General features: G+C 41.8%; 1 protein-coding gene across 1 annotated transcript in view; it reads left to right on the top strand.

Annotated features, from left to right (window-relative positions):
- Window positions 1-13,612, top strand: part of LOC126397625 (NACHT, LRR and PYD domains-containing protein 3-like) — a 40,490-nt gene that overhangs the window by 11,045 nt on the left and 15,833 nt on the right. Inside the window, exons 8-14 of the mRNA XM_050056536.1 lie at window positions 2,721-2,894; window positions 5,997-6,170; window positions 6,548-6,721; window positions 7,069-7,242; window positions 8,335-8,420; window positions 9,904-10,049; window positions 10,398-10,453. Coding sequence (XP_049912493.1) covers window positions 2,721-2,894; window positions 5,997-6,170; window positions 6,548-6,721; window positions 7,069-7,242; window positions 8,335-8,420; window positions 9,904-10,049; window positions 10,398-10,453 — 984 coding nt within the window. The remainder of the gene's footprint in view (window positions 1-2,720; window positions 2,895-5,996; window positions 6,171-6,547; window positions 6,722-7,068; window positions 7,243-8,334; window positions 8,421-9,903; window positions 10,050-10,397; window positions 10,454-13,612) is intronic.

The raw sequence follows: 13,612 nt of genomic DNA, 5'->3' as shown, positions 1-13,612 counted from the left end.
CGGCAGCAGCACAACCACACACGTCACGCTGTCCAGGCACCGCTGCGATATGAGTTAATCTGAGAGACAGTGGAGCACAAAGGCTCCGGAGAAGAAGCCGAGTTAGTGACATCCAGAATGGACGTCTGACCTCCACACCCATCTCTAAGGCTGAGCCCAGCCACCTTATGGAGGAAACTCATTTCAGCCACTTGCATCTGCGATCCTATTCTTTTGGTCACTGCCCAAAGCTCATGATCATAGGTGTGGGTTAGGAAACAGATGAACCAGTAAATTGAGAGCTTTGCCTTTTGGCTCAGCTCCCTCTTCACCATATCTATCCTGTGCAGCGCCCACATCACTGCAGATGGGATGCCAAACCACCTTCCCCCAGCTGTACCTTGAGATCCTGTCCATGAATATCACAAATGTAATCGGTGACAAGAGACAACCCTGGTGGAGGCCAATACCCACTGGAAATGTGTTTGACTTTTTGCCAAGTATGCAGACACAGCTTTCACATTGGTTATACAAGGACAGAAAGTCTTCCTCCAAAGCCTCCCTGAGCTCCTCCCACACCTGGGCTTTTGCTTTGGTGACTGCCACAGCTGCAGACCTTCAGGCCTACTGGTACCAGTCTGCTGCTTCAGGAGACCTCTGGGCCAACCAAGCCTGAAAGGCCTCCTTCTTAAGCCTGACGGCGTCCTTCGCTGCTGGTGTCCACCAGTGGGTTCATATGTTGCTGCCACGACAGGCACCGATAGCTGTCTGACCACAACTTTTAGCACCCTCCTCCACAATGGAGGCTTTGAACATGGCTTACTCAGATTCTATGTCCCCAACCTCCCCCAGGATGCACAAAGACTTTTTCCAGCTGTGGAAGTTGAAGACCTTGTTGACTGGGGGCTCAGCATTCCAAGTTCACCCTCACTACATACTTGGGCTTACCAGGTCTGTCCAGCAGCCTCCCCTGCTATCTGAACCAACTCACCACCAGGTGGTGATCAATTGACAGTTCTGCTTCTCTCTTCACCAGAGTGTCCTAGACATACAGTCACGGATCTGATGATATGACCTCAAAGGCGATCATCAGTCTTTGGCCTAGGGTGTTCTGGTACCAAGGACTCTTATGAATGCCTGAGTCCCCACCCCTAACTACCACCTGTCACACAATGCACCTGGTCCCGATGCCTATCCCTGTAGGTGGTAGGCCTATAGGGTGCTGATTATAGATGTTTCCCCCAAAGAGTTGGTTTTCATAATTAGTCTCCAAGTGAGGATAGCCATATTTTCTCAATTTGAATACTCACATCTGAAACATCAGGATGTTAGTGACAACTGTCACTTACTTCATGTATCATAATAAACTGGCCTTTAAATGAGTTGATCCTGTTTAACCTGTCAAAATCCCACATTTCACAAAATCAAATCACATCTTATAGTGTGTAATTATTGTAAATTTATTACATTTGATAAACACCTCTTATTTATGTCAATGCAGCAGAGCAATGTTGAGCTACAGATTTAACAATATTTGTTTTAAGATTCTTATTTGGCTTTTGCCTTCATCGGGTAGCACAGTATTGAAGCGTGAAAATGAGGAGAGAGAGAGATGACATGCAGCAAAGGGCCGCAAGCTGGAATTAAACCTGTGACTGCTGTGGCAAGGACATTGCCCTTGTACATGGGACCCCTGCTTTACCCACTGAGCTACTGGGTGCCCCAGATTTTACAGTTTTTTTTTTTATCTGTATCTTGTTGAGGTTAGCTGTTAGGAGTTTTCATTTTCGCCCCAGGTCACTTCCAGGACGAAACGATTTACGGCACTCAGATGGCACACGTCATCTTACCTAGTTGCTTACATTTATAGTGACTCTTATAAATAGCCGCTATTCCTCCTCCTCAACCCGACGTCCGCGGGAAGTTAAAATAGCAGCAATCATTGAGTAAAAGTTCTGTGAAAGCACTGGACTCACCAACAGTCAGCCATGTCTCAGTCACACAGAGAAAATCCAATCCTCGGGAAGTCAGGAAATCCTTCAGGATAAATGTTTTGTTCGCTAGCGATCTAGCATTTACCAGCCCAATCCTGGCAGGAGCCGGCGGGTCCACGGCGTTAGCTGTCCGGGGAGCCACACACAGAGGCCGCAGGTTGCGCAGATTCACCCCGCGCCAGCGGGGACGAGGAGAGCAGGGGCCGCGGGGCTGGAACACCTCATCCGGGCCGACGACAGGTACCAGCCAGGCGTCGACAGGGTCCAGCGAGTGCCGAGAAATAAAGAGGCGAGGCACCGCTCCATACTCAGTCCAAGAAGCCGTGGAAGTGCTCGCCAAATAGGCCTTCAGCCTTACCAGCCGACTGCTGCGTTTACCCCGGCAGCGGTGGCGCTTACGCTGGAGAGGTGGAGCCGGGGCATGGCAGAGGTGAGCTGGGATCCCCGATAGGAGCGGGGGCAAAGTTTTCCCGTCTTGTTGTTTCATTCATCCCCAAAACAAACACATGCGCGAGCCAGGTAAGCGTCTTTATGACAATACGCGCTAGAGCTCATGGGAAATGTAGGCTTCATTCCGGCAAAACACTACCGCTTTTGTCCACAGGGTCGCCAAAATCAACTCAAAATGAAAGTTCCTTGTAGGGGCTTTAAGCTCTGAACTCTGCAATTGACTGAAATGATAAAACACTGAAAGATTTCAAGCAGGAACATTGTCTTCTTAAGTAACATCATTTATTCTGTATTCAGATTGATGGACTGCAGTTTGTCAGAGATCAGCTGTGTTTCTCTGGCGTCTGCACTGAAGTCCAACCCCTCACATCTGACAGACCTAGACCTGAGTCACAATAACCTGCAGGATTCAGGAGTGAAGCTGCTGTGTGATTTTTTGAAGAGTCCACACTGTAGACTGGAGACTCTAAGGTCAGTTTACTGATTATCTGTTACTATTGTGGATCTGCTAAGTTTAGTTAACAATTGAATCAAGTTTGTGTACAAACATAACTTACTTCCATAAAGTTGTACATTCCCTTTTGTTCATATTTTTATTTTTATTGTATAAATTTAGTATGCTGTCACAAAAAGCTTGTCTCTTTTTTATAGTTTATTTATTGATTTTTTTTCTCAAATAAAGCAGTTTTGAGAAACCCCTTCCATAACAAAAACAATAGAGTCAGAGGGGAAGAGAAAAAGAAGAAACAAGGGAAGAGGGGAACATTTTGTGAAATAAACACAAAGTTAACCCACATTAGTACATGGAGATTCAACTCCACATGTCTACACAGATGCATGTGTGCATAAGTCAAACATATCTCGTCATCAACCTACAACAGACTATAAAGTATTTCCCATGTTGCTCCCAAATCCAGACAAGCATTTATCAGAGATGTGGTTTTCTTTTGTGAGTGAGAATATTTTTTTTCTGATGTCATCTAAGAGGACATTTCTTAAAGCCACATGGAGATAGGGGGAGGATCTGCATTGTTCCATCACAAAGCAATGAATACATTTATTCCAATGATTCCCCAATATTGATCCCCATTAAGTCTTAATTTATGACATCTCCAGAACATGTGAATAAAGTTACCTGTCTTATATTGTGGGCAAAGATATAAAATGGATTCATTGATCCTATGGAGTCTTTCTGGTGTCAAGTAGGTTTTGTGGATAATGTTGAACTCTAAAAGCTGATGGTGGCTGTTTTATGAGAAGGATAGTGCTTTCTCACATATTGATTCACTTTTACTGTCTTCAAAAGTACATTCCAAGTCCTGAACCCATTCAGTCCTCCTGTTTAGGGGTTTAGTCTCTGTAAGGACCAAAGATACTGTTACATGTTAAGAACAAAATGTCTCTGGTGTTTTTAAACACTTTCTTAACCTCACTAACTCCGCAAGGATGCCGACGTCCTCGCTTCCCTCCTCCTCTGTTAATGGTATCTCCCAGGCGTGCTACGTCAGCAAACCATGCCATATTTGGTATTGCTGGATTCAGGAAGCTCCTGATTTTTCAAAAATGACATTGTTGTTCTTTTATTTCTTATGTATTTTGCACAAGACCAGCCTAAACACACACAGTCCAAAATCGCGATGAGCGGTGACAAGTCATGTCATACCGTTTTTCGACGGAAAAAGTTACAGGATTACACACGACCTCATGAGCGGCTGTTAGCATGGACAGCTGTTTTATAAAAGGTAAGAGTCTCACTCCTACCACTGTTTTTGGCGTCTAGAAAGTGGGGTCATAACTTTCATGTTTCATGTGTGGCTTTATTCTGGTGATGTTTTGTGGNAAACACACACAGTCCAAAATCGCGATGAGCGGTGACAAGTCATGTCATACCGTTTTTCGCGTTTTTTTTTTGGCGTCTAGAAAGTGGGGTCATAACTTTCATGTTTCATGTGTGGCTTTATTCTGGTGATGTTTTGTGGTGTTTCTGTGTCAAAAAACATTGGCTATCACAATCACGCCTGATTTCAATGTGGTACAATGTTAGAAGCTGGCTTAGTGTTGTTTGATCACTGACAGTACTCTTTTGAAGCCAAGAGACCGACTTATCTTTTTGAGCTCTACCTGGGTCTTTTCATGGAAAAAACACTGTAAAATGGTCATACTTTGTGCTTTCTTCTTCAAATTTGAAACAAGTGTTCATTGATAGTGTGCCTACAGCCCCATACTGTCTTTATCTCCACAGATGAAATCACAGATAGTTATTCATCCTGAAAAACATTTTTTTTTTTATTTTAGGCGGACCAAAATCTTCAATTTTTTACTGATTTCAAAGGCCCATTACTCTGTCTCTGTATCACCTAGAGTGACTTTCACAAGAAACTTCAGGGAGTTTTCTTTCTGGCAAGACCTCATGCATGCATGTAGTCAAAGCAGTACAGAAGCTACAATCATTTCAATTTGGGTATGTCATTGTAGGCGTTTTTGCTACAAAATGGTAGCCTGGAAATCCAGACCCAAATCTAGAAAGATTTAGGGTCATAAGTAATGAAAATGGCCCAACTCGAGGGGCGGCACCAAGCATGCATTTGTAAATATCACTACACGCAATTGGATAACACTACGACCAATCAGAACAATATACGGGGTGATGTATACGCTTAGCTACCAGCGGAGCTAACTGGTAGATTAGACTCTTGCCGTATCCGGTCGGCAAAACAGCAAAAACGTCCTTATTGCATACGAAAGACTCGAGCGCCGTCTTCTGTTCCTCTTTTAGAGAAAAAGCCAAGTCTAACTCGTTCATTGAAACGGCCAAAGCCGTTTCAAACAACTGGTGTTCATCCATAGCCATCTTGCAATGTTTACTGACTGATTCCGGACTTCGCTGTCGCCATCTGTTTAGCTCGCCTCTGGCCCGTCTATATCAGATACACCAATGTGATTGGTGCAGCTCAGTTTCATGGGCATAGATAATGAGCATCATTACTGATTGCCAGAGTGACTCGCTGAGTAAATCCAAATTGTGCTCTTGTGAGAACTCTGGATTTCCAGGGTAACAAAATGGGAGTGGAGTGCAAAATTAAAGAAAGTGTAGAAAATATCCACTGTTAAGAACAGTATGTTTCTGTATACAGAGGATCCTCTGAACTCAGATGTGTTTAAACTTGATTAAATTTACTCACTGTTATTTTAATGTTTTCACAGAAAATGTCAGATTATTGTTATTGATCATTCAGAACACCCCCCCCACACACACACACCACCATCACCACCACCACCACCATCTCACACACACATATAGAAGAATTCTGAGAATCAATATAGTATTGATCCTCTAATAACAGACTTGACTGAGATCAGCAGCGTGTTTTTAATCTGTGTTGACATGAATAGGTGTATGAATGCTGTGGTGACATTTGGATGATGTCTGTAGAAGGTTGACATTATGATGACGTCATTTTAGGGAAAAGCTCATTGATTAGGACATAGTAATATTGAGATACACATTTAAAACCTGAAAACATCTGATTGGATTAGTGGATATTTTTCTTCATCATTTATTTCTTTATTTAGATTGTGCCACTGCAGTTTGTCAGAGGTCAGCTGTGTTTCTCTGGCCTCAGCTCTGAAGTCCAACCCCTTGCATATGACAGAGCTGGACCTGAGTGAAAATGACCTGCAGGATTCAGGAGTGATGCTGCTGCGTGATTTTCTGGAGAGTCCACACTGTAGACTGAAGACTCTGAGGTCAGACACTATTTTTTACTTTTGTGCTAAGGTATTATGATGTGAGAGTTGTAGTGACATTGAACTGCAGACATCAGGCTGATATTTAGAAGGGAAAACCACCATCTCAAATTCATGTCAATGTGGGAGAGCAATGTAGAGGTAGATTTAAAACCCTAATATGAAAAATAAAACCCTACACTCATCAGCACCATATCATTAATATTAATGAGAGCTCTATTTCATTTTTTGTATTTTACCGTTTTTAACCTGCATCCTGTTGAGTTCAGCTGTTTGGAGTTTCCATTTTCTAAACTGCTCTCTCTGAACACATAAAAAAATATGATTTTAAGCAGAAACAATGTTGTCTCAAGTTACATACTTTATTCTTTATTCAGATTGAGTGAGTGCAGTTTAACAGAGATCAGCTGTGAGTCTCTAGCCTCAGCTCTAAAGTCCAACTCTTCCCAGCTGAGAGAACTGGACCTGAGTGACAACATGTTGCAGGATTCAGGGGTGAAGATGCTGGCTGTTGGATTGGAGAGTCCAAAGTGTCGACTGGAGACTCTAAAGTCAGTTCAGTGTCTTTCTGTTACTATTATTAGATCTTATATGTTTAATTAAGAATTGAACCTAATTTATGTATGGATATAACTTGCTAGATGTAAGTTGTGTTATAAAGTTTTGTATTTGGCGTTGTTCATAATTTCAGTATTCTTGTACTAAATTTAGTTTCCAGTCACAAAAGAGTTGTTTCTTTTTTACTTAACAGTGCATCTATTGAATTTTTCTCAAACACAGCAGTTCACAACACACACACACACAAACACACACACACACACACACACACACACACACACACACACATCTCATTAGATTATAAATGGATTCTTATCTTTATCATTTATTCTTTATTCAGACTGAGTCATTGCCGCTTGTCAGAGATCAGCTGTGTTTGTCTGATCTCAGCTCTGAAGTCCAACCCATCCCATCTGAGAGAGCTGGAGCTGACTTACAATTACCTGCAGGACACAGGAGTGAAGCTGCTGTCTGATCTTGTGAAGAGTCCACACTACAGACTGGAAACTCTGAGGTTCGTACATGTTGGAGTCAGTTTGATGAGCCTATTTGTTGTTCTCAGGTGGTATATTGGATAGTACAGTTGGATACAGTTAGCATCCAATTAGAGAGTATCTTTAGGTACAGATATACTTTGCTTAAAGGGAAATTTCGGTTTATTTCAACCTGTCTCCTATTGTCCTAAATTTGTTTAAAGTGACTAGTGACATAAAATAATAGTTAGCATGTTAGCCGTTAGCCTAGATACAGCCGGGGCGCATAGTAGCATCAGACCTGTTAAAACGTAAGTNGTTCTGCCTTCCAGCTGTTGCTGCTTGTTCTCGCGAGATTTCAGGTACAGTATGAGATCGCTGCTTGTTCTCGCTTTGGAAAGCAGAGCTAAATGGTAAACAAACATGGCACCACACCGGTAAGGTAAGACAACATGTTTACATGTCGTTTTCTATATGTTCTCTGACGTTTATCCTAATGATATGAGGCGGTCTTTGTGGAAAAAAAGCTTGTTTAGTGGACTAACTTTGCACTTGAAGGTTGCCCGTTCACTTACGTTTTAACAGGTCTGATGCTACTATGTGCCCCGGCTGTATCTAGGCTAACGGCTAACATGCTAACTATTATTTTTATGTCACTAGTCACTTTAAACAAATTTAGGATGATAGGAGACAGGTTGAAATAAACGGAAATTTCCCTTTAAGTAAGAGTTAAAGGTGTGAGAGGAGATTGCAGAACTTAGTTCATTCAGGCTGAGCATCAGTTGCTCATCCATCAGCTTCTTGGTTACTAGCTGACAAGTAACAACCAATAATATTCATAGTGTCTCCAATATAACCTGACACTTCTCACTAATTACTCTGACTCTGATGCGCTCACACCAAGTTCTTAGTCTTGTTGATTTAAGATTGAATGTTCATGTATGTTCATTAAGAGGGGATTGGTTCTCCTCATCACTGCTCAGATTCATTGAGAACTCCTTCAAACAGCAGAGCCTTTTCTGACTAATATGTGTGTATATTTGCTTTAAATGGCCAATTCCTTGACATAAGTGTGTGTGAAATGCATCAGTGTATATACGTGTTGATTCTTCACCGTTAAATGTTGTTTACAGTGCAGTCACACTGACTGTAGTCCAGATGAGTGATTTGGAGAAATTACTTGAACCCTGCTCACCTACACCTGTCAGACATGATGGAGGTGAGTAAAAGCCCACTGAAATGCCTTAAAGAAACATAAACTGTTATTAAAGCAGGAGCATCACTGGAAGATTTTCTGCTGTGTGCTTTGTGGTGCTGGTTAATCCCAGTAACCACAGCAAGTTCTTTGGCCTTGTTGTGTTCTGGTTTGCATGTTGGAAAGATGATGTCTTGTTGCAACAATGTCTTGAACCTCCATCTTAATTTTGTATCGACCCCCTTTAGACTTGGTCTTAATGTAAACATGATGTAAACTTTTTCTACATTTTGACTTAACTGGAGGGTTTGTTTATTATTTGATACAAGGGTTAAAGTTCTCCGGCATAGCACTGGATTTCCGGCGTGGTGAAGTTTCTGTCCGGCACGGGCATAAGTGCTCTGCAGTGCGAGCATTTCACTCGCATTTGCCGCTAAAAATATATATATGTGCGAACCGGGAAAATGATTTAGGCGCACAGTGTCCGAGTAAACACAACCTACTGTTTACCATAATTGGCATCGGACGTTTTTTCATCAATAACCGATCAAATAAATGTATTTTAAAACTCGCACCTTTGGCTCTGATACAGCCGTCTCCCTCCCTGCCTGCAGTCCCCACTGCACTGGGCTTTGTAACAATGTCCTGCCTACAGCCCCCTCCTTGGTTACATGGCACAAGTGATAGCCAATCAACACTGACACCTGTGCATGCTTTCACATCATGTCACATTGAGACACAGAGCACAGACGGAGCGGGAGAGGCTCAAGTAAGACAGCGGTAACTTTGAAGGTAAGGTAACAGAAACCAGACAGAAATGAAAGATGCAATAAAAGTCCTCTATGCTGAAGTTTTAAAGTCACCACCACAACATTATATGATCCATTTCAATGATGACATGCTTGCCCAGAGGCGAAATTTCGACGTAACTGCCTGCTTAATTCACATCAAGCGCGATACAATTTTGCAAACAGCCTAAATGATTTAGCTTCTAAAAATAAATAATGATTTAGCTTCTAAAAATAAATAGCACCAAGGCAAAAAAGAGATGTAGGAGGTATAAGTCAAAAAGTCTGGTAACCACTGAAGGTTTAATCTTTATTTATAAACTCATTATTCTATAAAAGTTTAATCTGAAAAGTAACTACTAAAGCTATAATCTTTTTGTTCGTTTTGATAATAAACACGTTCCTTTGCAACACATACATATCTATTTCTTAATTTTGTGACCGCAACACCAAGCCCCCCGCTCTGGAAAGGATTTCAGATTTCAGGCACACAAATCTTCCGTGCTCCACATTTCAGGCACAACATTTTTTCTTGCTTTAACCCCTGTTGATAACATCAGGAAACATGGGGACAAAGACATGCTACAAAGAGCTCTGGTCGCCTTGAACTGGGAGAATTGCTGTTACAGGTTTACAAATGTTTGGTCACCAGGAAGTCCAAAAGTCAGTTTGACAGGTGCTGTGTGTCTTGTGTCCATCTCCCCACTCTTATCATCCAGCAGAGCCCTCCATGTCAAAGACAAACCTCGATGCGTCTGAGGTCATAAGAGAGGAGAGTGTGAATGAAGAGGATCAGCTGTGTCCTGATGATCCAGAGAGGTTGAAGCAGCAGCAGCTTGTGTGTGAAGAGGATCTGAACACAAATGTCAGTTTTTCACCCTAACCCTACCCCTAACCCGAACAGACTGGGGTTTCTTAGATTTACCCCCTCCAGGGTTTAATATTCCTTCTCTTCATTATCCTTTTCCTCTCACTCTCTACTCCTTCCCCGTTCATTGGAAAGTCCTGCAAACTTATTTCCGCTTTCTCATTTATGAAACCACCAGCTGATGTCCAACAGAGTCCTGCAAGCTTCACTTGTGCAGGATCATTTCACTAAATAACAATAGCTGAGTCATTTTGACAAAGAACCATAAAGTGAAAGATGCATAGTAAAAAATGCAACGTCTCAGCGAGTTCTAATAAAGTCTTTTTGTTCCTTTTTGAAATTTAGGACACGTTAAGTTTCACACCTGAAATGCTGACAGAGTCTGGAAAGACTTCATACAGGTAACCAAATCAGAATATGCAGAAAACTTCAACCGTTGACCGAGTCAACTCCTTAAGCACTTACACTGTAACCTCCACTTAACCTCCTTTCAGCACGTACACTTTAACCTCCACGTCACCTTTTTTCAGCGCTTACACTTTAACCTCCTGTTCACCTACTTTCAGCACTTACACTTTAACCTCCTGTTCACCTACTTTCAGCACTTACACTTTAACCTACACTTCAACTCCTTGCAGTGCTTACACTTTACTCTACAATTTACCACCTGTCAACACTTACACTTAAACCCACTTCAACCTACTCTTCACCTCATTTCAGTGCTCACACTTTTACCTACACTTCACCTTCTTTCAGCACTTACACTTGTATTGAAAGTTCAACCTTTCTTAGTACAGTTTAGCTACTTTCAGTGCTTATAGCGTAGGATATATTAATTTTTGATTTCATTTTTAGTTTTAAATTACTTTAGTTTTGACTCTTAAAGTTTCATTTTCAATCAATCAATCAATCAATCAATCAATCAATCAATTTTATTTATAAAGCCCAATATCACAAATCACAATTTGCCTCACAGGGCTTTACATCACACAACATCCCTCTGTCCTTTGGACCCTCGCAGCGAATAAGGAAAAACTCCCCCAAAAAACACCTTTTAATGGGGAAAAAAAAATGGTAGAAACCTCAGGAAGAGCAACTGTGGAGGGATCCCTCATCCAGGACGGACAGACGTGCAATAGATGTCGTACAGAACAGATCAACATAATAAATTCACAGTAATCCATATGACAAGATGAGACNACAACATCCCTCTGTCCTTTGGACCCTCGCAGCGAATAAGGAAAAACTCCCCCAAAAAACACCTTTACAGTAGCTTACAATAACATTAATTTAAGTAATAATATGATAATAATAATAATAATAATAATAATACTGCGGCAGAATCAATTGCCCCTCGGGGACAAATAAAGGTACTGCGGCAGAATCAATTGCCCCTCGGGGACAAATAAAGGTCTTGAATTGAATTGAATTGAATAGTAATCATAATAATAATAATAATAATGATAGTGGCTATTGTGGTACAATATGTTGTAAGGGGAAATTCAATTTTTCACTCTGTCAATTACACACAGGTCCGAACACACACCTGGACCTATACATGCACTAAGTGGAGAGATGTCAGAGTGGGCTGCCTGTGACAGACGCTCTGAGCGGTTGGGGGGTTCGGTGCCTTGCTCAGGGGCACCTCGGCAGTGCCCAGGAGGTGAACTGGCACCTCTCCCGCTACCAGTCCACGCTCCATATTTTGGTCCAGACGGGGACTTGAACAGGCGACCCTCCGGTTCCCAACCCAAGTCCCTATGGACTGAGCTACTGCCGCCCCCAATATATATATATATATGTGTGTGACAATAATCTTATGTGTATAATAACAGTGGAAGTATGACTAATAATAACAGCAGCAGCAGGAGACATCAGTCAGGACCACTGCAGCAGCACAACCACGTCACACGATCCAGGCACAGCTGCGATATGAGGTAACCTGCCAGAAAGTGGAGCGCAAAGACTCCGGAGAACAAGCCGAGTTAGTGACATGCAATAGAGCCAGGTTAGCGAGATGCAGTAACAGGACATGAATGTTAGCAAAGGTGAGAGAGAGAAGGAGAGAAGATGCTCGGTGTAATATAGGAGGTGTATTATAGGAGGTCCCCCGGCAGACTAGGCCTATGTCAGCCTAACTAGGGGCTGGTCCAAGACAAGCCTGAGCCAAACCCTAATTATAAGCTTTATCAAAGAGGAGTCTTAAGTCTAGTCTTAAATGCAGAGATGGTGTCTGCCTCCCGAACCGAAACAGGAAGATGATTCCACAGGAGAGGAGCCTGATAGCTGAAGGCTCTGGCTCCTGTTATACTTTTGGAGACTTAAGGAACCACAAGTAACCCTGTATTCTCAGAGTGCAGTGTTCTGGTGGGATAATATGGCACTACATTAAATTCTGGATTTTACAGGGAGCCAGTGCCAAGAAGCTAAAACAGGAGAAATGTGATCTCGTTCCTGTCAGTACACATGCTGCCGCGTTCTGGAATAGCTGGAGAGTTTTCAAAGACTTATTAGAGCTACCTGATAATAGGGAATTACAGTAATCTATATCATCAGATAAAGAGTTTCTGAGGTGTTTGGGGCCGAGAACAATAACTTCAGTTTTGTCTGAATTTAACATCAGGAAATTGGAGCTCATCCAGGTTTTTATATCTTTAAGGCATTTTTGAAGTTTAGTTGATTGATCTGTTTCTACTGGCTTTGTCGATAAATGCAATTATGTATCATCTGCCTAACAATGGAAATTTACGGAGTGATTTCTAATGATGTTACCTAAGGGAAGCATATATAAAGTGAAAAGAATTGGTCCGAGCACAGAACCTTGTGGAACTCTAAAACAGACTTTAGTATGTAAAGATGATTAATCGTGAATGTGAATGAACTGAAATCGATCGATAAATAAGATTTAAACCAGCTTATTACAGAACCTTTGAGGCCAATTAAATGTCCCAGTCTCTGTAGTAGAATTTGATGGTCAATTGTGTCAAATGCCGCACTGAGATCTAATAAAACAAGTACAGAGACGAGTCCTTGTGTCTGAGGCAATCAGAAGATCATTTGTAATTCTTACTAGTGCTGTCTTTGTGCTATGATACACTCTAAATCCTGACTGAAATTCTTCAAATAAGTTATCATGGAGAAAGTCACACAGCTGGTCTGCGACTACTTTTTCAAGGATTTTTGAAAGAAAGAGAAGATTAGATATTGGTCTATAGTTGGCCAACACCTCTGGATCCTGGGTGGACTTTTTTAGAAGAGGTTTAATTACAGCTACCTTAAAGGACTGTGGTACATAACCTGTTAATAGAGATATATTGATCATGTCTAATATGTAAGTGTTAACTAAAGGTAAGACTTCCTTAAATAGTAGGGCCGTAACGGTACATGTATTTGTGTCGAACCGTTCGGTACGCGACTTTCGGTTCGGCACGACCCTGTACCGAATTATTGGGCGCAGGATATTATTTTATTTTATTTTGTTTTATTTTAATTCCGTTTTTGCGAGCCGAACCATTTAAAATATCTAGTTCCCCGACGGACATAATTGAGTGACGGACCGA

Source organism: Epinephelus moara, chromosome 11 (assembly GCF_006386435.1).
Source record: "Epinephelus moara isolate mb chromosome 11, YSFRI_EMoa_1.0, whole genome shotgun sequence".
Lineage (NCBI taxonomy): Eukaryota > Metazoa > Chordata > Actinopteri > Perciformes > Serranidae > Epinephelus > Epinephelus moara.
Note: the sequence above shows the minus strand (reverse complement) of the source record. Positions and strands in the feature narration are given on the sequence as shown.